Source organism: Phascolarctos cinereus, unplaced genomic scaffold, assembly GCF_003287225.1.
Source record: "Phascolarctos cinereus isolate Bilbo 61053 unplaced genomic scaffold, phaCin_HiC Scaffold_4;HRSCAF=312, whole genome shotgun sequence".
NCBI lineage: Eukaryota > Metazoa > Chordata > Mammalia > Diprotodontia > Phascolarctidae > Phascolarctos > Phascolarctos cinereus.
Genome location: NW_027555847.1, coordinates 561,339,946 through 561,367,227, shown reverse-complemented (window position 1 = coordinate 561,367,227; position 27,282 = coordinate 561,339,946). Strand labels below are relative to the sequence as shown.

General features: G+C 36.4%; 1 protein-coding gene across 3 annotated transcripts in view; it reads left to right on the top strand.

Annotated features, from left to right (window-relative positions):
- The first annotated feature begins 1,490 nt into the window (after window positions 1–1,490).
- The window catches only part of PHACTR1 (phosphatase and actin regulator 1), a 655,396-nt gene continuing 629,604 nt past the window's right edge, over window positions 1,491–27,282 (top strand). Inside the window, exons 1-2 of one of the 3 annotated variants that reach the window (XM_021009872.2) lie at window positions 1,491–1,869; window positions 3,635–3,768. In XM_021009872.2, coding sequence (XP_020865531.1) covers window positions 3,693–3,768 — 76 coding nt within the window. In that variant the 5' untranslated portion in view covers window positions 1,491–1,869; window positions 3,635–3,692. The remainder of the gene's footprint in view (window positions 1,870–3,634; window positions 3,769–27,282) is intronic. The other 2 variants (XM_078153594.1, XM_078153600.1) reach the window with 2 other exon arrangements.

Here is a 27,282-nt window from a genome sequence, read left to right as displayed (position 1 = left end):
AAGGAAGGAAAGAAGGAAGGAAGAAGGGAAGGAAGGAAGGAAGGAAGGAAGGAAGGAAGGAAGGAAGGAAGGAAGGAAGGAAGGAAGGAAGGAAGGAAGGAAGGAAGGAAAAGAAAGAGAAAAGAAAACAATAACGTGGCAAATCTTTTACGTGTTGCAAGAAAAGTTTATATCACAAGTTTAGATTTTGGTATATAAGAGCTTTCTAAATCAAAGTGAATATTTGTGGTTGCCTGCTTTTATTATGATGTGTTTTCCTTAAATTTGAATCAAATGTACTTACATTATCTGTGTACCTAACCAGCTCTCCTATTCTCATCCCCCACCACATACACTGCCCTCTTTCCAATCTCCCTGAGAAAAAAGCTCTATTTTTCTACTATCCATTTGTCCTCCCTTTTTCCAATAGCACATTCACTTATATTCACATTAATTCTTGGTATTTGTCAGCTTGTCAGCAGCTCTGGAGTACCACACACACACACACACAGACAACACACACACACACACACACACACACACACACACACGACCAGTTTCTCTCCCCTCTCTCCTATGAGTCACTACAATCTCAGTTAGATTCACAATAGAGAGTTCAGAACCTGTCGCCCACACCTTACTGTAAGCTAAAGAAACCAGCAGACAGCTCTCCTCTTCTTATAAATGTCAAGTGCTCAGTATGTCTCAATTTTTGGCTGAAAAGAAAGACAAGCCTGGAAGATTGAGTCCTGAGTCCTTGGACCCTAAACAATACTCTTGAGTACTCTGAGTCTGTATCTAGTCTATGCCACAAGAGGGTTTGTGATTGGTAGGTTTACTCTTATCTCAATAGTCACCAACCTGGTACACAATTCATTCTGATTGGGTAGGGTGGCCACAAGCTTACTCAGCCAGGGATTTGTCTCAAAGAGGGGCAGGAAGCCCCAGGTAAGTGGTACACTTGCCAATGCTTTAGCTAGTCATGACACCCTTCTTGGAGAGATTCCTAAAATGCAGCTTTTTCTCAAAAATCGAGCTACAAATACTTTCCCTTAAAACCTAGATTCAGTAGGCAAAGAAAAGGTAAATCAGTTTGTTAAAAATCTCCAGCTGGTCTGGTCTTAAGCATATGGAATAGGAAGGGCTTCAACAACTCAAGGAAAAGAGGGCAGAGTTGCACATTGGAGAAAGCACTAGATTTGCTGTCAAATGACATAGTTTTGAGTTCTGCCTCTGTGGGCGATTACATAGAATTTCAGGCTTTTTCCCAGGCTTAGCTCTCTGGCACCTCCTCAAAGTTACTTAGGTCTTTTCAGCTATGGTCAGAGGGATGGCTAAATGGTCATTAGGAAATGATTTGCAGTAGAATTCTGACCAAGAAAGGGAAAGGGAAAGAGAAGGGCAGGCCAGAGAAGAGGGGCATGTGTTTTGTGGCTCACTTTTGAAAATAACTAGCAATTATAATTACTCACCTTGTTTAGCAGCTCAGAAAGAAAGTGGCACTGCACAGAGCCATACCGACATCCGTCGTGATTAGAAAGTGCTCCACACCTTGGAGAAGAGTGGAGACATAAGAATAATTTTAAATGCAAATTAAATTGAGGGGGTAGCAGAGAGAATATATAAAAGACAGTAAAACAAAACCTTTCCATTTTCCAAAATTAGCAGTCTAATGTGTTCAAAAAAGCAGTTCAGCTTAGATCTCTACTTAAAGGTTGCATTTCATCATAATATAAAATAGGCAAATGCATCATTTTTCTTTTCTCAGTGCTGTTGGATCGCATTTGAAGGGAAAATTAGAAACTGTTCATTTTGGCTGGCAGGCTCCGGTGTAGTACACAGCTCTATTCCATGCATTACAGCTTGATGGAAGGGGGTCCTTAACTGCTGGTGAGTACCTTCTAACTTTAAGACTCGTCCCTCTCTCTTTTCCTGTGTCTTTTCTTTTCAGGGGGAAATCATTTAGGAGATGCATGCTGCATTTTCTCTTTCAAATGACTGGGAACCATCCAGCAGCTTTTTAAAGCTCTCATGTGGTGACTGGTCTGCAGAGGGGAAGGAAATCCTATGGCTGTATGAGATGCTGATGGCTAATCTGTATATTAATGATAGCAGGCAAATATTTAATGTATTTGAGTTAAAATAGCCTATTGAAAGATAAGAACAGGTGGTCACTGAACCATTTTCTTGATGGGATTTCCATTATGTTTGCTGTGAAATCATTCCACATTCTTTAGGTTGTAATTGCAAGTCATACAATGGGCTTAAAGCAATGAAAGTAAATTATTAGATACAATAAAATCCTTTTGTTAGCCATAATGATGCTTCTTAGCCCTAGCTTGCAAGGGGGAAATAAAATGAGAAATGGATTTATTTAATGATTGGCTATAGATTTTATCATTTTTTTTTGGACAAAGTTTTAAATAGAAAAAAGATGATTTCTCCTGGTAACCTCAGCTATACAGAGGCAGATGTTAGCATCACTTTCTGTTGCTAAGGTAACATTCTGGCCATTTTTTTCTGATGAGGGAAGTCCAGTTGAAGAGATGACATGCATTATTCATCATAGTTCTAATCATACAATCAAAATTATTTACTTATACTAGGGATATTTAGTGAGATCAAAGAAGCCTGGCTTGGGACTCCTCTAGCTGTCTCTGCTGGTTGGTCTGGAGTCAGTTCTTGGTCTTGAGTAGTACAAAGAAGCCTCATTGGGGATAGATAATGAAGCAAAAGTTGAAGCCTAGGGGGATTTTCAAAGTTCTCTCTCATCAGAATTGGTTTCCTAAATTAAAATTTCCTCTCTTCCTGGTGGGGAAAAGCAATTGGATGGTGTTTCTGGGCATGGTCTTAATGACTGCACCTGATTAATTCCTTTCAAAGGGGTATTATTGCAAAAAGCAAAGAAACATCTAAGAGTGCTTAGAAGGGAAAACCAACAAGCTGATTATTTCTTAATGAAGTTTATTAGCTGGTGACAGGCTAGCTTTCAATAACAGGTAGCTTAAGTGTGGCTTCTGCAATAGGAAGTGAATTGTTTCTGATGAGCAAACAGTTCTTTAAAGGCAGGATGCTGTTTGGTACATTTTAAAGGCTGACCTTAGATGGTGGAGGAAATGTCAGGAAGGGATGACATGCCCAAAACTCCTCTAAGGAATATGTTACACTATGTGTCATAAAGGCAATGTGGTCTTTGAGACGAGTCTCTTACTCACAGGCAATACACACTGGCTGCTCCAGGGGAATGCTCAACCTGCCTGCCTGTCTCAGTTAAGGTTCAGTGATAAAAACAGCCGGCATTCTTTTAATGATGCTGATTATCAAACCATCCTTTGAAAAATTCAATAGTTGATGAATTTCTGGTCTATCGGCAGGCACTGTATAGCAAGGAAGAACTGGTAGGTTGTCCCTTTTCCTTCGGCTCAGTTTTTGTTGTTGTTGTTACCAGATTGTGTTATATTCATTTAGCTGTTGGTTAAATCTTGAAATTCCTAACAAGAAAATTAGGCTAAGGTACATGCTTTGGAAATAGGGAGTTGGGGAGAGAGGATGGGATGTCCTAATGACTGCATGTTTTATTCCAGAGAGAGGTGATTGTTGCTTTCTTTTTTTTTTAATATACTTGACTTTGTACATATGCTTTTCCCTCCTCTAGGAACTGAGCTGAATTTTCCCCTTGAAACTAAAGAAGCAACATATTTGTAACATCAAGGATGGATTACCCAAAGATGGATTATTTTCTGGATGTTGAATCTGCTCACAGACTGTTCTACAGTCAAGGAGCTCAAGGTAATAATGAGGGGAAAAGGCAGGAAAATCCTTATACTTTTGCCTAGGATCACTGGTGGTAACGGGATGGTTAAAGCTCTACCACTTTAAGGTACACTTCAGAAGTCTGAAAATGGGTACTAATTAAAGATTGCTAACCTCTATCCTATTAATGCCCAGAGCCACTGGGATGATAGGGAAGGAGGAAAGCTCTGACTCATCCAATCTCTCAGAAAATAGACTTTTCTGGTAAGATCTCAAATGGAAGACTCCCTTCCCTCAAGACCTACTGTTGATATTATTATTCACAAGCTCCTTTATCAGATTAAATTAGGTTTTAGTAAGGAGTGCTAACTAGATCTGGAAAGAGACAAGCCAATTTGGGTTGCATTGACCTAAGGAATAAGAAACCTTGTCTTGGTAGAACTACTGGGAACCAAAAGACTGAGCTCATATTTTTGCCTCTATTGTTCTTGGATGAGTTAGCTCTTGGTAACAGAAGCAGCGTCTCAAGAGTCAGAGGTCCTAGATTCAAGTCCTTCCTCTTTCACTTATTAGCTATATGACCTTGGACAACTCATTTAACCTTTCTAGGACTTAGTTTCTTCAGTTATAAAATGAAGGGTTTGGACTAGATAGCCTCTGAAGTCATTTCTAGGTCCAAATCAATGATTCTATCCTCTGCGAAACTGCTTCCCAAACCTTTGAATGGAAACAATAATGTTTGTCTCCAAATAGAGCATGGGAACAATGTCCATCCCAGAGGAAATCAGTGCATTTTTATTTAAACTCCTAAATGGCAGGAATCACGTCTCAAATGTTCTGCCTTTCAGGAAACTCCAGCAGAGCTCTGTCAAATGTTTACATGTCTAAAGTGCTAATTAGTGAAGAGGGAATAGGGCATTTTCACCCCTAATTCACACATGAGAGCAAAAGGGATGTCTCTCTCCTTGGTTCCAGGTCAGAGTCCCTTTTATAGCTATATTGTCTCTGACGCAGGGAATGAGGGAAGCTGTTTAAGCTTCAATTTCCTCACTTGTCAAATGAGGCAGACTCACCAGCTTTTCAAATCTCTACCACCTCTAAATCTATGAGTCTACGTATGACCTGGAATGTTTGAAAGTATGGCAGAGATGAACTGCATTTCTAGCACCTGAGGATTTGGCTAAACTTGGAGAGATTCTTTATTAGAGGGTTGCCCATCCTCTTGGCCACAGCATATCATAAGGCCAAGAAGGCCTGGGTTTAAATTCTGCCTCAGATATTGTGTGACCTTGGATGAGTCACTTCTTCTTTGAGGACTTCAGATTGCTCATTTGTAAAATGAAAGAGATGAATATGGCATCTAAGGTCCCTTCCAGGACATATCTATGAACTTACAGTCCTAAAAAGCACATGGTTATCACACATTGTTATTGTTTAGTGGTTTTCAGTCACATCTGACTCTCTGTAATCCCATTTGTCATTTTCTTAGCAAAAAGTACTACAGTGGTTTGCTATTTCCTTCTCCAGCCATTTTACAGATGAAAAAAACTGAGATAGAGATTAAGTGACTTGTCCAGAGTCACAAGGCTAGTATGTGTGTAAGGATGGATTTGAATACAAGGTTAATCCTCTGTATACCTGTAATGTACATACACATTATAGCTACATACATATATGTGTGTGTATATATATATATATATATATATATATATATTATATATATTATATATATATATATATGGAAATGAAATAATCATTTTATGGCATTAAAGTTAAGGGTAGGCATGAGTTGATTTTAACATACCTAAATAAGAATTGTAAGACTGAAGTGGCCTAAAAGATGTAATCAGACAGATGAGTGACTGGAAAATCAGCAGGTGAGCCCAATTTAAGGATAGACTGAGTGTTCCATTTATATTGGTGAAATATCAAGAGACCTTCTGCATGTTAGGTGGCAGCAGCATATGAGCAAGTCAACAGCAACAGTAAGTCTGCAAGCATTAATTCAGTGCTTACTACGTGTCAAGTATTATACTAAGCAATGGGAATATAAAGATAATCAAAAAGAAAAACAGTCCCTGACCTCAAGAAGCTTACGTTCTAATGGAGAAGGCAACACATAAAAAGGAAGCTGAAAAGTTGGAGGACTGGGGAGGAAGAGAAGGTACCCAGAGTGGGGGCCCAAGGGAGATATCTGGAGAAATATAGTCTGGTGGGAAATGGTTGGAATGGGACCTTCTTTAATGGAGCGTCCAGGAAGACTACTCCATCCTCCAATCAGAGGAAGGGGTCCCAGGAGCAGAGGGTACTTCTGAGGTCCAAAAGATGCAATGAGCCACAAATATGTCTTAGATGGCATATTCATTGTTGGAGGCAGTGCCTATGAAAATAATGTTACAGATCACTGAAATATCCCAGTACATTTAAAATTAATTAGGAGGGGTTTTTTTTTTGGGGGGGGATAACTTCTCCTTGTTGTTCTATTGTCCATTTAGTTTGTATTTAACTGTATTGTTTCTCATCTGGTTATGTTGGTGAGAGGCTTCAAAATATTTTGAAAATTAAATTTCCAGCCTTACTTGTATGACTAATTGGCTACTCTAGCTATCATTTATCATCACCTCCCCCCTCCTATTCTCCCCATCATACTGAACACTATTCTCTTAAAGACAGCGTTAAAAAGACTGGATGTGGGAGATTAAGAAATCAAAAACAGGATAAGGAGGACAGGGCAGTGACTTGTGTCACTGACCCACTCCAAAATACATTTTTCTCTCCGCAAATTTATCTGGGAAGTGTAGTGCTACCCTTTATATATACAGGAAAAGCATACTAACTAGCCTACTGCCCTGTCCTCCTCCTTATTCTGCTTTAAATTTCTTAACCTCCCACACTCAGTCTTTTTAATCCCACCTTTAAGAGAATATGGTGTTCGGTATGACGGGGAGAAGAGGAGGGGGGAGGTGATGATAAGTAATACCTAGACTAGCCAACCAGTCAATAATACACAGGGTCATGCCAGGGCTCACCGCTGTGCCAACCGAATGTTTTGTGCCTTGCACATTATTGTTGGACTAAAACTCTGGTGCCTTGCAATTTACCCAAACAAAACCTTTTATGGCATTCTGGCTCCTTGGCCCCAGCAAGAATCTGTTTTGCTATTTCCAATGATTCAGGATTCATAAGGAGAAAAAATAAAAATGAGAGAAGAGAGAAAATGACAGAGAAACACAATGGAATACTTCCAATCAATTAATAAACACCTACTCTCTCATAAGGCATCCAAGAAATAGTGGATTAAAATTTCACCCACGCAGCAATCATCAGCCATAACCCAATTAGCATAAACAATTCACAGGTGCTCAGGAGAGAATTCCTACTCATCATTTGCGCAAACAAATACGCTTTCTGGAAAAAAAAAATCTCTCAGTGCCACCCTCTGTGTGAGAGTTGGCAGGGCCATGTGTGGAAGAGACTAGCACCTAAGGGCAGCTCACTCTTTTCAAGATTTTCTGAATAGTTTAAAACACATCATCATCATGCTTATATAATGCACTTTCCTCATGGTTACACTGTGAAGTAGGTTACAAAGGTTTTATTATTGTCTTTTTTAAAAAATTTCCTATATAATTTAAATTCTTCAATATATCTCCTCCATGCCTTCCCAATAAATGTACATTGCATTTTGATTTCCTAGTAATCTCTAATTTTGCAAGAAATATTAAAATCACTATTTTCTCAGGATGAGAAAATAAATGTTTCTATTTTAATTTTTTTTTCTTCAAGATTATCCCTACCTTGCTACTAGAATATAAACTCTTTGAAGGAAGGGATTATTTTATTTTTGTCTTGGTATCCCCATTACCAGACACATTTCTGGCATATAACAGGCACTTAATAAATGCTCGTTGCTTGGCTGATTCAGACAAGACACTTAACAGCTCTCCACCTATGTACTCATCTATTAAACTGTAAAACTAACACATCTTAGTGTCTTCTTGCTACTCTTAGATTTAATTCATAAATTATCTTGTGGTCAATTCACAATTGTATGAAGTATTTAATATGTGTATGGAGCATGGCCCTTTAATTTTACAGTCTCAGTGCTTTTCTCAGACAAATTATGACCTATGGGCCATTGATTGCCTTACTTCTATGGTGGATCATGATTGAGTGCAGAATATTACTTGGATTTGGGGGAAGCAGGGTAAGAGGTAAGGGGTGAACATTATTAAAGAATGTGTATCATAGAGATGAGTGCTTGTCAACAGTTTAAATCATATACATTATTTCTTAAAGCATTGCGATGCTATTTGTGTGTTTAAAGAATTATTTGACAAATACGTAAAATTATTAATCATCTTGACTAACAATAAATAAAGAGACATCCATGGAAGTTTTTTTTTGTCCTAGTCATTAATATTCTTTTCATCCTTGAATTAACACATATATCATGCATTATTCATAATCTGTATATGTCTTGCCCCACCTTCAGTAAAATCTAAGTTCCTTGAGGACAGGACCTGCTTTCCATTTTGTCTTTGTATTTACCTCACTTAGCATAATGCCTCATACATAGCAGGTACTTTGTCTAAGGGAAGAGGTATAGTGTGGTGATCAGAACACTACCTGACAGTTGAGAGCCCTAGTTCAAATTCTAGCATTAATTCACCATTTGTCCTTTGACATATTGCTCAAGCTCTCTTTGTCCTAATTTTTCCCGTTTGGGGAGTATGCAAATATTCTTGGATTTATTATCTCATAATTGGGGATGTTTATTCCATCAATGCAGAGTGACCTGTTCATTTCTTCCCTTTCTGTCTAACTCTTGTCTATGTCTTCCCAGAAGTTTACTACTAAGCAATCCTACCATACCTCCTTTATCAACTCACCAGCCCAGGCTTCACAATGCCTCTTCCAAACCTTTTAATCTCTCCTCACACTTCCCATGGCTTTGCCTCCCCCACTCTTCTAGATGGAAACCTTGCTTCATATTTCACAGAAAAAAAAATTAAGGCCGTTCACCATGAACTCCCTCTTTTCCCTTCTTTCTCTTCTTCTATCACTCAGGTTGCCTTCTGCCAATATTTTTTCCTTAACCTTTTTCTCACATTATGAAGTGACCTGACTTCTTACTAGAACTAACCCCTCTACTTATTCAAGTGATGCCATTCTATCTTATGTCATCCAACAGATTACTCCCTCTGCCATCCCCTCTGTCAAACTTTCCCTGTCTGTGGATTTATTCTCTACTACCTAAAGACTTGCCCATGTTTCCCTTACTCTCAAAATACTGTCACTTGATCTTTCCATCCCTATATCTCTTCTGCCCTTTGTAGCTAAACTCCTTGAAAAGGGCATCTACAATAGGTGCCTCCACTTTCTCTCCTCCCACTATCTGATACCCTCATAATCTGGTTTCTGACCTTATCATTTCACCAAAACTGCTCTTTCTAAAGTTACCAATGATCTCTTAGTTGCCCAATCCAATGGCCTTTTCTCAATCCCCATTCTCTACCACTTGGCAGCTTTTAACTCTTTCTCCTCCTAGATACCTTCTTCTCTCTAGGTTTTTAGGACACCATCTTTCCTGGTTCTTCTCCCACCCATCTGAATGTTCTTTCATTTTCCTTTCCTACATCTTCTTTCAGATTACATCCTCTAACCATAGATTTCCCTCAGGGCTCTTTCCTGGGCCCCCTCCTATTCTTCCTCTATACTATTTCTCTTTGTGATCTCATCAACTCCCATAAATTTAATTACCATCTCTATGCTAATGATTCTTTTGTTGTTGTTGTAGAAGCAGTTGGGGTTAAGTGACTTGCCCAGAGTCACCGGCTAGTTCATGTCTGAGGTCAGATTTGAACTCAGGTCCTCCTGACTCAAAGGCTGGTTCTCTATCCACTGTGTCACCTACTGCCCTTATACTAAAATGCTGACCTTTAATCTCATGCCTCCAATTGGCTTTCAGACATTTTGAACTAGATGTCCAATGTGTCCAAAACGTAACTCATTGTCTTTCCCCCTTACCCCAGCACCTTTTTATTCCCTATTAGTGAAGAAGACAACATCATCCTCTCAGTTCCTAGAGTTTGAAATGTAGGAGCCATCCTCCACTCCTCATTCTCTCTCACCCTCCCCACTCCCACCACCACATCCAGTCTGTTGCTAAGGCCTGTTGATTTCACAATTTCTCTTTTGCAACATCTCTTGAATATTCCAGTTTCTCTCTTCTGACATTATGGCTGCCATCCTAGTTCAGACCCTCTTCATACCCTGAATATTGCCATAGCCTACTGGTGGGTCTGCCTGCCTCCAATCCATCCACCATTCAGTCACTATTATGATTTTCCTAACGTATAGGTCTGATCATGTCTTCACAATAAAGTACAGTGGCTCCCTGTTATCTGCAGGATAAAATATAAAATTCTGTGTTTGCCATCCAAAGAAGCACTTAATAACCTAGTCACTTCCTACCTTTCCAGTCTTCTTGTACCTTATTCCCTGGCACATACTCTTTGATCTAATGACACTGGTCTCCTGGCTGTTCCAGGAACAAGTCTCTCTCTCTCTCTCTCTCTCTCTCTCTCTCTCTCTCTCTCTCTCTCTCTCTCTCTCTCTCTCTCTCTCTCTCTTCCCCCTTCTCTCTTGGCTCCAGACATTTTCTCTGGCTGTTTCCCATCCCTAGAATGCTTTCCCTCCTTTGCTACATGTACCTACTGGCCTCCCCCTGGATTCCTCTAAGTCCCAACAAAAATCTGATTTTTTAATGGAAGCCTTCCCCAAGCCCTCTTAATTCTAAAGCCTTCCCTCTGTTAATTATTTCCCATTTATCTTGTATATCACTTACATTGTATATATTTTGATACATTGTAAATATTTGTACATTTTTTCTTCCATTAGATTGTAAACTCCTTGAGGGCACTATCATCTTCTGCTTCTTTTAGTATCTATAGCACTTAGCTAATGGCGCAAAGTAGGTGCTTAATAAGTATTGATTGATTGGTCTTTTTCACTTTCTACAGTTTCACAAGAATACTAATGGAATATATAGCATATCCACTAGTTATCCTTCGGGTCTTACCTCATGACCACACCCCTTTCCCCCTTTTTTATTGTTCATTTCTGTGATGGAATCCTTTATTTTAGTTCAATTTCTATGTTCCTTATTTGTTACATGTTGCAGTCTGCTTACACCCACAAGGTACCTCTCTACTGCTCTTTTTTTTTGATATCACTTTTAATTTTTCAGAGACTACAGTGTTCTATGACTATCAGTCATACAACGACCCTGGCAGAATATTGGTATAAATTTTTTTTCTTTGAGAAGTCTGAAGACTTCAAAGAAGTTTCATAATTTCCTAAAGGGAATCCATCCTGCTCTCCTCTTCCTATTCAATTCTGGATTCATTTGCGTTGTTTGTCCAAGATTTATAATGATTGCCAAGCAATATTCTAGAGAATAGGATTTATAATATTTTATTACTTCAAGGATCTATGACTCTTTCAGTATGAGATTCCCTCTGATTGTTCAGTTGTTTCAGTCTTATTTAACTCTTGGTGACCTAATTTGGGGTTTTCTTGGCAAAGACAATAGAGTGATTTGTCATTTCCTTCTCCAAGTCATTTTACCAATAAGAAAACAGAGGTAAAGAGCGTTAAGTAACTTGTCCAGGGTCACACAGCTAGTAAGTGCCTGAGGTCAGATTTGAACTTGGATCTTCCTGACTCCAGGCTCAGTGTTCTGTCTACTATGCAACCTAGCTGCCCTAGGTGGAATATTTAGAGGTATTCTCTCTACTCACACAGAAATCATAGATCCTTTATGCCTTTAGTTGACAGTCTTTTGAGTTTCTGTGGCCTAAAAAAAACAACCCATCACTTTGTAGCAACTTTATGGTGATAAAGCTCTTGAAAGTTAACTAAACTGGTCTTCAGGTGACAGTTTTTCCCTGAGTCCCATACCTGGAGCCTTCAAGGCTTCCCTTGAAGCCTCTGGACCCACCAGAGCACTCTATTGGCAGAGCCTCCCAACTGCCATGCAGCATCAGAGAAGGACTTCAGTGAAGGATATAAAGCTTGTCCTTAATTAATTTGTGGGGATTTTTTGAGGCTATGAAAGATTCATATTTTTTTTACTTTAAAAACTATTTTTAAAATTCTTTTTTTTTTTATTTTGAGTTCCAAATCCTCTCCTTTTAGGCCCTCCTCCACCCACTGAGAAAGAAAACAACAAAATATCAATTACACATGCAAAATCATGCAAAACATATTTGCATATTAGCCACATTGCTAAAAACAAGAGAAATTAAGAAAGTGGAAAAACTATACTTCAGTTTGCACACAGAGCTCATTAGTTCTTTCTCTGAAGATGCATAGTATTTTTCATCATGAATTCTTTGGGATTGTCTTAGATCATTAAATCAATCAAAGTAGCTAAGTCTTTTATAGTTAATCATCATTACAATATTGCTGTTATTATATACAATGATCTCCTGGTTCTTCTCACTTCACTGTGTCAGTTCATGTAAGTCCTCCCAGGTTTTCTGAAATCATACCACTCATCTTTTCTTATAGCACAGTGGTGTTCCATCACAATCATACATCTCAACTTTTTAACCATTTCCCAATTGATGTACAGTTTCAATTTTCAATTCTTTGCCACCACTAAAAGAACCGCTATCAATATTTTTTTTTTTACATATAGGTCCTTTTCTTTTTCCTTTGATTTCTTTGGAATCCAGACCTGCTAGTGGTCTTGCTGAATCAAAGGGTATACACAATTTTATAGCCCTTTGAGCTTGGCTCCAAATTGTTCTCCAGAATTGTTAGACCAGTGCACAATTCCACCAATAGTGTATTTGAGTTTCTATTTTTCCACATCCCCTCCAACATTTGTCATTTTCTTTATCCTGTTAGCCAGTCTGACAGATGTAAGACACTAGCCCCAGAGTTGTTTTAATTTGTAATCACTAGTGATTTAAAGCATTTTTTTCATATGACAAAGATAGCTTTGACTTCTGCTTCTGAAAACTGCCTGTCCATATCCTTTGACCATTTATCAGTTGGGGAATGGTTCTTATTTTTAAGTTTGACTCAGTTCCCTGTAGATTTGAGAAATGAGGCCTTTATCAGAGAAACTTTCTATAAAAAATTTGATATTACTTTCCTCTTTGAACCAATTCTGATGAGAGTAAGGTTCAAGTGTTGCCCATCCCCCCCCAATTTTCTGCTCCACTGTAAAAACTCTTCCTTGCACACCACTTTTATGTAAGATAGTTCCCCCATTCTTTTCCCTTCTCCCAGTATATCCTTCTTTCTTACCCTTTCTTTTTTTTTTGAGATCATCCCAACAAAATCAATTCATACTTGGGCCCTCCATTTATGTAGATTTTTAATTTTTTTAATTGTTTTTTTATTTGAGGCCATTGGGGTTAAGTGACTTACCCAGGGTCACACAGTTAATAAGTGTCAAGTGTTTGGTCTGAGGTAGGATTTGAACTCAGGTCCTCCTGACTTCAGGGTCAGTGCTCTATCCACTGTGCCACCTAGCTACTCCCATTTATGTAGATTTTTAGCTGCCTTAATAATGATAAAGTTCTTAAGAGTTATATTTATCATTTTCCCATATAGGAATGTAAACAGTTTAAACTTATTAAGTCCCTTATGATTTCTCTTTCATGTTGAGCTTTCTCTGCTTTTCTTGAGTCACATTTGAATGTCAAATTTTCTATTCACCTCTGGTCTTTTAATCAGGAATTCTTGAAAGTCCTCCATTTTATTAAACACCCATTTTTTCCCTGAAGGATTATATTCAGATTTTACTGGGTAGGTTATTCTTGGCTAAAATCCTAGCTCCTTTGCCTTCTGAAATATCCTTCCATGCCCTCCAATCCTTTACATGGAAGCTGCTAAATTTTGTATGATCCTGACTATGGTTCCATGATACTTGAATTGTTTCTTTCTGGCTGCTTGAAATATTTTCTCCTTGACCTGAGAGCTCTGGAATTTTGCTATAATATTTCTGGAGTTTTCATTTTGGGATCTCTTTCAGGGGATGATTGGTGGATTCTTTCCCTCTGGATTTTACCCTCTGGATCTAAGATGTTGAGGCAATTTTTGTTTGTAATTTCTTAAAATATGATGTCTAGACCTCTTTTATCATAGATTTCAGGTAGCCCAATAATTCTTAAATTGTCTCTCCTCAATCTACTTTCCAGGTCAGTTGCTTTTCCCATGAGATATTTCACATTTTCTTTTATTGTTTCATTCTTTTGACTTTGCTTTATTATTTCTTGATGTTTCATGCAGTCATTAGCTTCCAGTTGCCCAGTTTTAATTTTTAAGGAATTATTTTCTTCATTGAGCTTTTGTATATCTTTTCCCATTTGGCCAATTCTGTTTTTTAAGGAGTTTTTTTTCTTCAATAAATTTTTGTGTCTCTTTTATCATTTAGCCAATTCTATTTTAAGGTATTGTTTTCTTAAGTATTTTTTGTGTCACCTTTATTGGGTTATTAATTCTCTTTTCATAATTTTCTTGAATCACTCTCATTTATTTTCCCAATTTTTCTTGTATCACTATTGTCTCTTTAGCTCTTCCAAGAATTTTTGTTACACTTAGGTACAGCTTACATATATATTTCCTTTTAGGCTTGGCTTGTGGCTGTTTACACATTTTTTTTTCTGAGTTTGTGTCTTGATCTTCCCTGCTATCATGGAAGCTTTTTTATGGTCAGGTTCTTTTTTGTTGTTGTTGTTTGCTCATTTTTTGCAGTTTGTTTCTTGAATATGAACTTTATGTTAAAATTGGGCTTTGCTTGCCTTGGTGGGTGTTGAGCACTGTTCCAAGATTCAGAATTTTTCTATGCTGCTGTTTTCAGACATACTTTTTGGAATTTGGAAGTTTTTCATATTTTCAAGGTGCTGTGATCTGGAAAAAGATGTAGACACAAGTCTCCTGGTCTGTGCTCTGGTCTTTACCCAGGATTGGCCCCTGCTCCCCTGCAACCATAAGTATTGGCACTCCTTTGTACCCTAGAACTGCAACCAGAGACCCTTTTCCTTTTGATCAACTACCAGCACTCCTCTCTGCCCTGAAAATGTGACCCAGAACTGCATATGGGAAATGAAGTTTCCAAATAACACCAAGTCCTGCTAGTGCCATGTGTGCTTCAGGCCAACCCTCACCTTAGTGTCACAGACCTCTTCTGCTGACCTCCTAAATTTTCTTCAGCTGGAAAAATGTCTCATCCTGACCTATTATTGGCTTTGTTTCTTCATAATTCTATTTGTTGTGTTATTCTAAAGTTGTTTGAAGAGGAATATTGGGAGAGTTCAGCTGGTTGTTACCTCTACTCTGCCTGTTTGGCTTTCCTATATTAGAGTCTTGATATGGTACAATATGCTTCAATAGGGAGTTCAATTGGTGGTGAATTGAGTTTGGTCCCACCTTGGATTTAGGTTTATTTAAATGAATTAGTTTCCTTTTTTTGTCTGATGATTGCACTGAGAGAACTTATGAATTACAAAGCGTTGCAAATCTACTTGAAATGTTTGCATAAATTGAGCTTTTGAAAGTACAAATATTATTTCAAATTCTAGCCTGTTTTCATCAAAACCCAAATTCCAAGTTAACAATTGTTGACACATCCTAAAGAAATGAGGGGAAATGTAGCTTGATCAGTCTACAGATTCATAGCATGTTAAACAATGAAAGAGGGGGGAAAGATTCAGGCAAAGCTGGTTAAAAATAGATCTTACTTTATTTCTGAAACCACACTGTAAGATTTTCTGTTACATTTAGTTGTTTATGCACTGTTTGGTGACTAACTTTGATAGGTGACAGGCATGGAAAGAAATTGCTTTCCATAGCACAATTTAATCTTTTTCCTCCTTTAATCAAGACCAGAATATTGGCCTGAGAATTGACAGGAATTGTTTTGGAAACTTACCATCAACATTATAATAGTGCATGATCTCTGGATGTGTGTACTCCTTGGGGTCAAGAGGACATGAGAATAAGAAAGAAAGAGGTGTCCAGGAACATATATTCATATATTTGTTTATATTTCTACACATTTTGATGTTTGAAACATGAGTATAATATTTCTATCAGCCAAATTTATAAGCCTACAACTATTAACCATTAAAAGTCTTAATTACCTCTCTCAAAAATTTATTATTGATGAGAGAATTATCCACATCAACCAAATACCATGTAAAATCATATCATCTCATCATAGCAAAGATTCAATTTTTAAAAAAAAAATTAAAGAACAAGTAAAGGACATTTAGTGCATTAAAATGATTGGACCTTGAATTATTTTTTTTAAAAAAAGTTTAAATTGACATTGAAAGTGACTATAATACTTTCATCCAGAAGTATAACAAATGTAAATTAATTGCCACAACAGGGGATCAAAAGATTCCAGAAAGTCTCTTAGTCAGTAAACATCTAACTTACTTGCCAAATGGAGAGAAATGGTTGCCAAAGGCAATACCAGTTTAGAATATAAACCAGTCTGCAAAATCTTAAAAAAGAAAGATGATGAAAAGTATTGTATCATATGGCAGGGAGAAGCTGTAGAGGGCAAAATCAGCTTAAACAAAGTGTGGCAAGATATTTACACAAGAAAAGTTATTCTAAGGGCATCAGAGGATGAAAATAGAAGGACTGCAAATAGAAGAAAAATGGAAAAGATTTGCAAAGGTAATTTCAGCAAATTTAAATTTTCCATCAAGGACAGTGGAACTTCTGTACTTGGACCCTACCAAGTTGCTTATTAAAAAGAAGGTAGAAATTGAAAAAAAATGGACAAAGATGGAAAAAAAGCTAAATTGGACCATACATATATGGAGATCCATACTGAAGGCAGTACAATTGTGAGGGCATTTAGAGACAGGTATAAAAGGTATCTGAATGAGGGAAAGATGTCAAAGGTACTGAGAAAAATCACAGAAATATGTTAATACTGAAAAAGGATAAATAAGAGAACATTAATATTGTTCTGGATGGTATATTTTACTCCTATTTTACTTTGGAGTATTAATTGATGTGCCTACTCTCTCATCTATATGAAATAATTAGGAGAGTTATGTATATGCAAATTTAAGGCATCCTTGATAAGAATATTAATAGAAAACCAACAAGTTTTATAGAACAAGCCAGAAATATACAATAATGGATCATATCTTTAAATTTTATAATTAATCAAAAGATACAGAGAATACGCTACTTGGAAGCAGGGGAGACTTTTTGTTTATTGTATTTAATTCTTAGCACCTAGCATGGTACCTGGTATATAGTAGGTGATTAATACATGCTTCTTAATTGATTTATCTATTATAAAAACATTTGATTCAGGCATTTTATAGAAAGATGTCTTCCAATTATATATCAAGTTCATTCAGAATTCCTCATATAGTCTAACAATAGAAATCACCTTGTTCAATGACACTCTTATAATCAAAATCAGAAGACTGAAGACATGTCCTCACCAAAAGTATTTATCACTCCGTTAAAGGAAATCTTGGCCAGAGTTGAGGCAAGTTTTGGGGGGAATGGTGAGGTCTTCAAGATGATCTTATTTGCACATGACATTGTGTTGACTGCATCAATACCAGGATATTTTAGAGCTTCCTGGACTACATTTGTAATCACTCAAGAAGTTTTGCCTACCAATCCATACAGGAAACACCAAGTGGATAAATAGCATCCATTGCCAAGATTCTAACCTGCATTTAGATACAAACTCTATAAAGTTTGTCCAACAGTATAATGAGATAAGCCCAGAGTTGAAAAGGAAGAGGCAACCAAACTGAATTAATTTCAGGAAATTATAAAGCTCTCTTATTAATTCCAAACTTCTCATGAAATCCAAAACCCATCTTTTCAATCCTAACATTTTATTAGTGTTACTGTATGGCAATGAGCTGCATAACAGCCATTCCTCTGAAGAACTAAAGCTGTATCTCACATAGAGGCCAATGGAGCAGCCTACATAGTAGGTGTGAATAGTCTATCACACATAAGTGAATAACTCCAAAGTAAAATAGGAGTAAAGTATACCATCAAGAAATTCTATCACATAAACAGAAGATAGACTACAAGAGCAAGGAATGATTACCAGACAAGCAGAATAGCTCACTGATACTGTTATGATGCTGAAGGAAAGTAAGGAAGACCTCCAGCATGTTAGGTAGATAACATGTGATAAGTCCTTGGGAGAGCATGGACAAGAATTAACAATATGGGCAGATGTGGATGAGTTGAGATCTGCATCATTGAAGGGAATTCCCAAACTGATAGGACCTCACCCATGTATTTCAAAGAGAGCCTACTACATGGAAGCCAGCTAGGAATCTTTGTTCAAATACCTCAATATACATATCATCATTTTATGCACCTAGGAGGCACAGTGGATAAAGTGATGGACCTGGTGTAAGGAAGGCCTGAGCTCAAATCCAGTCTTAGAAATGAACTAGCTATGTGAGCTCAGATGAATCACTTAACTTTAGTCTACCTCAGTTTTCTCATCTGAAAAATAGGGATAATAATAGCACCTGCTTCCTAGGATTATTGTGAGGATAAAATAAGATATTTGTAAAGTGTTTTACAACTCATAAAAGCACTAGCTTTATTCTATATCTGAATTATAAACAAAAAAAAACCCTTTTTTCCCATTAGAAGCAATACAGCCTAATGCAAAAAGTACCAAACATCAAGTCAGAATATCTGGCTTTCTAGATTCTACGAATTGCCTTGGTTTGACTTTAGACGAAACCAAGGACAATTTACCTCTCTGAGCAACAGTATTGTTCAATATAAAATGAAGATGACACTTATTCTACCTATCTCACAGTATTGTTGTAAAAAAAGTGGTTTCTAAAGTACTGCAACTGTGAGTGATTATTATCATTTTTATTAAAAGTTGAATGTCATGTTTTAGTATAATATGTGTGGTTACCAAGAATGACCTTGTCGTGTATATTGTACAAATGTTATTATTCCCTTCTAAGAAATAAGTAAAATTAAATTCTGAGATATTAAATGACTTGTTCAATATCACACAGCTGGGAAAGGGTTAAGCTGAGGCAGGCATTTAGGTCTTGTCATCTGGAGCTTGTCTTTTCTCTACATACAGCAGAAATGAAAGGAGAAGACAATATAATTGAGAACCTTTCCTACCCCCAACAAACACCGTATCTGCTTTTTCTCCAACTTTAAGATCACCTTATACTTTAAAGATATACACAAGTTCTGTGCTCTCTTCCCTCTAGATTTTCAGTTACCAACAACTGTCTGCAAGAAAAAGATCATGTCTTTCAAAGGAGAATATTTTTAAACAAAATGTGAACTTCTGTTTTTAGATAATCTGGTTTCATTACAATGACATAAGAATAGCATATATAATTTTAATGTTTTTTAAGGTTTAAGGCGGAAAGAAGGAAGGAGAAAAAAAGAGGGATAGGGGAGAGAAAGGAGGCAGGGAAGGGGGAACCATTTATTAAATGCCTACTATGTTCCAGGCACTGTTAAGTGCTTCATAAATATTTCCTCACTTGATCCTCACAATAATTCTGGGAGGTAGGGGTTATTATTATCCCTGTTTTACATTTGAGGAACTTGAGGCAGACAGAGATTAAGTGACTTTCACAAAATCACACAGCTAGTAAGTGTTTGAAGAAGGATTTGAACTCATGTCTTCCTGACTTTGGGCCTAGCACTCTGCTCACTACATGACCAATAGCTAATATTTATATAGTGCTTTAAGGTTTGCAAAGCACTTTGCATATGTTAACTCATTCCATCCTCATATGATTGGTTATATATATGAAATAAGGACACAGATGAGAGACAAAATCAAATTTTGCCATGTTTTCTTTTTCCCAAAGGGCAAAATATTAGCCATAGGGGCAAGAAACTATTTCACTAGTTATATCAATGGTTAATAATCTTTCATGCCATATTTTTCCTCAGAGAGTATCTCTGACATACCTTATGATGTGAAATGACAATCTAATGTCAGCATAGTTTAAAACAGAATTAAAAGAATTGATATAACTTACACCTCTTCTGTCATATATATATACACATATATATACATATATATATACATATACATATATACATATATATATATCACACACACATATATATATATACGTATATTTCTTCCTTTGCATTATCTGTCTTGTTCCTTCTTGTAATATTTTATATTTTATTATATCCTGAGAAATGCTGGCCAGACTTCCCTTCTATTTAAAGGAATAATTCACAGAATAATTGAATTTTCAACCTAGGAATAGCCTTAGAAATTATCTAGTCAAATTCCTTTAATTTTTAGATGAGAAAAGAGAAATGAAGCCTAGAGAAGTAAAACTCATGTAGTTATTGAGAAAGTCAGGAATAGAATCCAGATCCCCTGATTATAAGCCTCTTGTTCTCTCCTTCACTGATAGAATTCTGGACTTGTAGTCAAGGAGACCTAAGTTTGAAGCCTCCTTTTATCATTTGCTAGCTGTGGGACCAAAAACAATTTATTTAACCCCTCTATGCCTCAGTTTCCTCATCTGTGAAATGGAAATGGTGATAGCTGTAGCATCCAAGGGTGTTGTCATAAGGATCAAATGAGATCATGTCAAGTATTATATCAAATCAACTATTATTATTATTACTCATTGTGGGCTCCTATGAGAAGGATCCCAGGTGAGATACCAACACACTGTCTTTTCTTCTCAGGCTAGGATGCCAATACACTACATACAAATGCACTAGTACAACAGCCTAATGCATGTTAAAAGGGGAATGTTATTAAGGACAAGTCATGACTTGTACACATGAAGAAACTTTTACATGACCTGAGTTTAAAATATCACAGAATTTATCTCTAAGTTGTAAGAAGCCTCAGAGGCCAGCTAATCAAACCTAGGATTCAGCTTTCAAACTTCAAAAGTGAGACTAGCACTATTTCATTAATTAGAGTCACTCCATTAAGTCTTATTCATATAAAAAACACAGAAATCAGAGGACACAGCTTGCTTTTATTACTAAAAATGCCCAGGAATAAGTTTGGGGAAATAAACTATATATCACAAGTCATCATTTTGAACGTATAAAATGTGATCATATTTTATTTGGTTTTCCAACTAAGCTGAGCATATTGACACTGAAATGTTATTTTCCCTCTCTCCATGCCCAGTATGTTCTGAGACCTAACTTCCTTGATACCTGCCTAATGGAGGGAAGCCAGAGAGTCTATGCTTTGGGAAATGATTCACATGAATGCTTCCCTCTGATAAGAGAAAAGAACTGAGAATTTCCATGTGCACGTTCTTGTTTGGGGTTCAACACCCTGCGGTCAAGGAAAGGGAGAGGGAGTACTGATGCAGGAAGAAGGGAAGTCACCAGAAACAGAGTTCAAATACTTCAAAATTCTAATGGATCTATCATCTTATCTATGTAGCTACTTCCTTCAAGACTGAAGAGGACAATAAGTCTACATCTTTTCTCCCTGTCCCACATCCTTCTGCAAATCTAGAGAGCACTTCAAAAACCCTGGAAGCTTTCCTCTAGGTTTTATAACTTTCAGGGGATATAATGCAATTTTCTGGGTACCCAACTGTTTCACGTGGAATGACCAAAATGGAACAATCTGGTGCTTCATCATTGCTCATATTTCTTCCAATGATGCAAATTAATAAGTTCCTAAGCCTAGGAATTGGGAAAGCTGAGATCTTGTCCTGTCTCTCAGATTCTTAACCAAATGGTCCTGAATCAGTTACTACCATCTTCTGAGCTTTGATTTATTATTCCCTATAATGAGGAGATTAGATTAGATAATCTCTTAGGATGTTAAAGTTCTAAAATTCTATGGAGTTGGGTGAATGGATAAAGGAACTCCTTGATAATTTAAAGAAAAACTACTTAGTGCCTCATCCTCTGCCTCAAGGAAGCTTTATTATTATTTATTATATTATATTCCTCTGACACTAAAATTATGTGTATTGTAATCGAAGATGTTTTCAAATTTTCTTTTGGTTATTTTCTATAGCATTACAAAGTAAAGATTCAATTTTAATTTCCTGGTTTTGCCAGAAAGGAATGAGAATTCTATTATCAGTGACTTCAGATCTTATTGCTGGAGCTTATCCAAAATCATAGAACCTCAGGTTTCAATCTCTCTCAATTTGTCTATTTAGCATGAGTTAATTTACTTTCTGTCACAAGAATTTAAAGCTAGCTGATATAAAAGCAACATCAGACTACTCCAAAGAGGAAAGTTGCATCTTCCCAAAGTTTGGCTTACTCAGAATGAAGGGATAGGCTCAGTTGGCTTTCTGAAGATAATCTCAGACACATACAATGGAATGCTACCCCATAACTCCTTTCCCTGAGCTATACCAACTATATTGTCCTTTCTCTAGAGTCTTATTCTAAGTTCCTTGAGGTTAGGTAGCACATCTAGTGGGACAGTAGATAAAGAGCCAGGCCTGGAATCAGGAAGACTTGAGTTCAAATCAAGCCTCTGACACTAACTAGTGTGACTCTGGACAAGTCACTTTTTTTTATCTCAGTCTCCTCACCTGTAAAATTGGGATAATAATAGCATGTACCTCCTAGGGTGGTTATAAGGATCAAATGAAATAATATTTGTAAGCTCTTGGTACAGTGCCTGGCATATAGTAAACACCATAAGTATATTTATTATTGTTATCATCATCATCATCATCATCATCATCATCATCATCATCATCAAATTTTGTTTGTCCCAAAACATAGAGCTTTGCATAAAGTAGATACTTAATCACTGTTTGTTGACTTGGATCAAGTTGACTCCTATCAATTGACTCTTTTCCACCCTTTAAGGCACAGGTCAAATATCACTTTTTCCTTGAAGTTTTCCATTATTCCTGTGGTATTTCTCTCCCTTCTCATTTGGAAGTGATTTCTCCTCTGATCACATGGCATATTGTATTCACTTTATGTACTTTCTAATACACACACACACACTCATATATATATATAAAAACATGTATATGTATGCATATGTATGTGTATAGGTATATGTATGCATTTATATATGCATATACACATATACATTTATATACTCATATCAGCATACACACACATATTATAGCATTATTGCATGTATATATTCATGTATATGTGTGCATATCTGTATGTCACATGTGTGTATATTATGTGTGTATCTGTGCTGCCACAAGTTAGTAGTGATGCTTTTCAGTTGTGCCTATAGCAATATTATATTTTGACAGACAAATAAAGTCAGTTAAAATATTTTCATTTTTAAAAGGCCAAGAACCAACCCAGATTGTGCATATAGATGTAGACTTTATCTTTCATCAAATCAAATCATTATTTACAGGGATATTCCACTTATCCAAAGGGTAACCCCCTACCACTTTCAACCACTCAGGACACAATCCTTGAAGTTGAAAAGGGTTTTCTTAATGTCTTTTAAATACTAAAATAATTATCACAAATCTCCAATAAAATTCCTATACCTTACTATCCAGAAGAATCCCTCAATCTATTCATAGCTTGAATAGCTTATTAGCCCATCATTTACAAACAGTTTTAGTGGTACTGGTTATGTGATTGTTCAGACTACAGTAGATTAGCAAGTGGAAGGGCAGCTAGAGTCAGATACAAAAAGCAGAAATAACAAATGATATGGTATAACAAAATATGGGGAAGATAGAAAAATACTGAATTACAGTATGGTAAGATAATTGATGATCATCATAATAACCTTGAGTTACTAAGAGGTTAAATTATTCTGTTTTAGAAAGCCTGGTAAGACTCTAATGTGATTTATTACATTTCATAAAAATAGTTCATAAAACTGATTCATAAAATCAGGCCTTTAAAGGACAAACTTTATTTATTTGGTAAATTCATCTATGTGGAACATTTCAAAGTGCCAAAAAAAAGTTAGGAATTGTAAAATGAACAACATTACTCTTCCCACTCCCAACCCTAGTTTGTACAGGCTACTGGCTGCCTCTCATTTTCTTCTTCTAGCATTGAATACTAATCTATGGACCACCACTGCTTAAATTCAAGTTGGCATCAAGGGTATGGGTACAAGCTCTTCCTTTGCCATTTACTAACTATGACTGGGGCAGGCCATTGGACTTTTTTGAACCTCATTTTTTAATATATAAAATGATGACAGTAATGTTTCTAAGCTGATCCTTATGAAACGTGAAATCAGATGAAATAATGAATGTATATAAAACTCTGCAAACCTTAAATTATATGTGTATATGCATATATGTAAATTTGAATATACATACATATGTATGCATACATTTATATATGTTAGTTTTTAAAAAGTAGAGATAATGGGAAATTTCTGTAGAGGAATAGGGAAAGAATGTGATTTACCTAATTTGGATAACTATTTATCAAACAGAAGATGAAGCTTACAGATTTAGAGAATAAAATACATATCATAAAGAAGTTCTAAAAATAATGTATTTTAAAACTGCAAGGAACCTTAAAATAGAAATGACCTGGCTCAACCTTAGCATTTAATTCCAAGACTGGTGAGGTTTTCATTAGTCCATGTTGTATGACACTTCATGATAAGAGGTTTTCAAGAATACACATAGAATCCCAGAGGTTAAGAGATTTAGAAATATTTGTATTGTAACCCCAAATGAAGAGAGCATAGAAGAGGAGAAAAGGATTTACACTTCAGCAATAAACTATAATAGGTAACTTTTAAGAAATTAGATGGTCGGAAAGGGTGAAATTTAGAATCATGGATAAATAAATGAAATAAATTATGGTAAGGGGACCAGGTAAGAATAATAGAGAGAAGAGAAATTGAAGAAGGTAAGCTAGGAAGATTCAGTTTTAATTAATTTTATGTTATCATTTTGAAAGAAGACAAGAAGGTAACCACAAGAAATGGAAAAGTGTTAAAAGCCAAGAAGAACATGGAAGTTATAATTGTTTTCAAGAATTTTTTTAAAGCTGCCCATGATTGCTACCAAAAAATAATCTAGATGAATATAATACACAGCAAAGTACATTAAGTTATTAAGAAGAGTAAACCCAGAATGAGGGTGTTATTTCCCTGAACTCCTGAAATATTGAAAGAATGGGGAACTCAAGTGCAAGGAAATTTTTCTCTACATAAATTGTGATTGAGTTCTAGCAAAGTGGAAGAACAGGTAGTCATAACTAATCCAACACCCTTTTCACCAGCTCAAAAGATTGACAAATTGATCAAATAAAATAAAACAATAGCCACTACAGAAAGGAAAGAAACTCTCATAGGAAAAAGCCGAATAGGATATCCAACAGAAAAAAAATATATAGGAATGAGTAGGTATATCAAGTCTTATTTCAGGAAGGTTCAAAGTACACTAAGGAAAGCCAAGCTAAGTCTTCCAACTGCTTGATTCCTATTCTATAGCTGTGCTCAAGAAGGGAGTAGAGAATGACCTAACACTGACACATCAAACTTTTTACTTTTTGGTTGCCACTTGACCATTAAGGTGGAGTTGATGGTTTCTCATAGCAAGATTTAATAGGGGCTGCTTTTGTTCTTTCCATCTTAGGTGGATTTTCACACTTACCGTTCAGGTAAGAAAACAAGCATTTCACCATGGAGAACTAGGACATAAAGAAGAGGGGAAAATCAAATAAAGGTTAACTTCAAATGATAATAACAACAATAGAAACAATAGCATTTATCAAGTACTTTAATGTTCACAAAGTACTTTACAAATATTATCACACTTTTTATCTTCTCAACAATGCTGGTGATATAGGTGTTGTTATTAGCCCCATTTTACAGATGAGGAAGCTGAGGCAGACCTAGATTAAGACACTGGCTCACAGTCACACAGCTGGGAAGTATATGAGACTAGATTTGAACTTAAATCTTCCTGACTTCAGGTTCCAAACCTTAGCGCTTCACCATCAAGCTGAGAAAGATCAATCAGTTTTTTTAAAAAATAACTTCCATATGCAGGACAGTCAATGAGGCACCAGGTAGGATTCAAAAACATTTATGTAGCATTTATTAATCATTTATTATTGAGAAATTTTTACATGTTAGATACTGGTGATGTGAAAGCTATATCTATTATGTAGATATATCTATATCGATATATCTATATCTATATCTATATATATATACCTATTATATATCTATGTTATCCATATGTATATATATATATACAGATAGACAATAGATAGATGGATAGATGAGAGAGAGAGAGAGAGAGAGAGAGAGAGAGAGAGAGAGAGAGAGAGAGACATTCCTTGCCCTCAGAGAGATTCCATTTTACTGGAATGAAACTCCTACAATTCCCTTATATGTTCTCTTCAACTAACCTATATGGGTCTCAGTTTTTTTATCTACAAAATGAGAGAATTGGATCTGTAAGGTTCATTCCCACTCTAATATGCAATAATGCTATTTATCACTCCAATCAGGTATTGTTCCCCCAAACTTCCTTATTATTTGAAACAGCATTTTCTGGAGGGAAACAGCAGGTAGCCATATAAGTAAAAGCAGAGTATATAAAAGTGAAATATCAAAAAGAAGTGTGGAAGGGGAAGAGTCCTAATTGCTTGGGGATCAGGAAAAACTACACCCTACCATTTCAATTTCACCTCCTATAATTCCCTTACTTAGACTCTTCAACTAACCTATGTGGGTCTCAGTTTCTTTATATTCAGAGGTAGTACTTGACCTGAGCCTTGAAAGAAGCCAAGGATTCAAAGAAGCAGAAATGAGGGAGAGTACATAACAGGGATAGGGAAATTTGAGATAAGTGTAATTAGTAGTCTTTACCCTCTAAGAGCTTTCAACCTCATCATCCAAACAAAGCTAACACATATCATTAGTTACTACTTCAAGGGCAATACATACCATTATTAGAGCTACAAGGCATTTTAGAAGTCAGCTATTCCAACAGATGAAGAAACAGCAGCCCAGAAAAAAGTAAGTAGTCCAAAGTCCCTAAGGTGCTAGATTCAGAGAATCAAACCCAGGTTTTCTGACTCCAAAGCTAATATTTTTGCCATTGATCCATATTACATCCTACAACTTGCCAAATGCCAGGTATCAATATATGCTTTGAAAGTTCAAAGAAGAAAGCTTCCTGGAGGAAGAATAGAATTGGCAGAGTTGGGTAGAATAGAAAGAGTAAAGACTTACTCCAGTCACATGGGAAAAGACAACCTAATCAGAGATGCAAAGGAATGGATGAATAAGGCAGTTTGAGGAAACAATGCCTGATTGGAGTAATTAATAGCATTGTAGCCTGGTAGAGTTTGGAATGAACCTTACAGATCCAACTGTCTCATTTTGTAGATAAAGAAACTGAGACCCATACAGGTTAGTTGAAGAGAACACCTAAAGGAATTGTAGGAGGTGAGATTAAGATAGGCTGGAGAACACATTGTTGAAAAGTCTTGAAAACAAGACTAAGGGATTTGGAATTTTTATTGTACTGGTGATAGAGACATTAAAGGCTTTTTTAAAGCCAGGGAACAAGG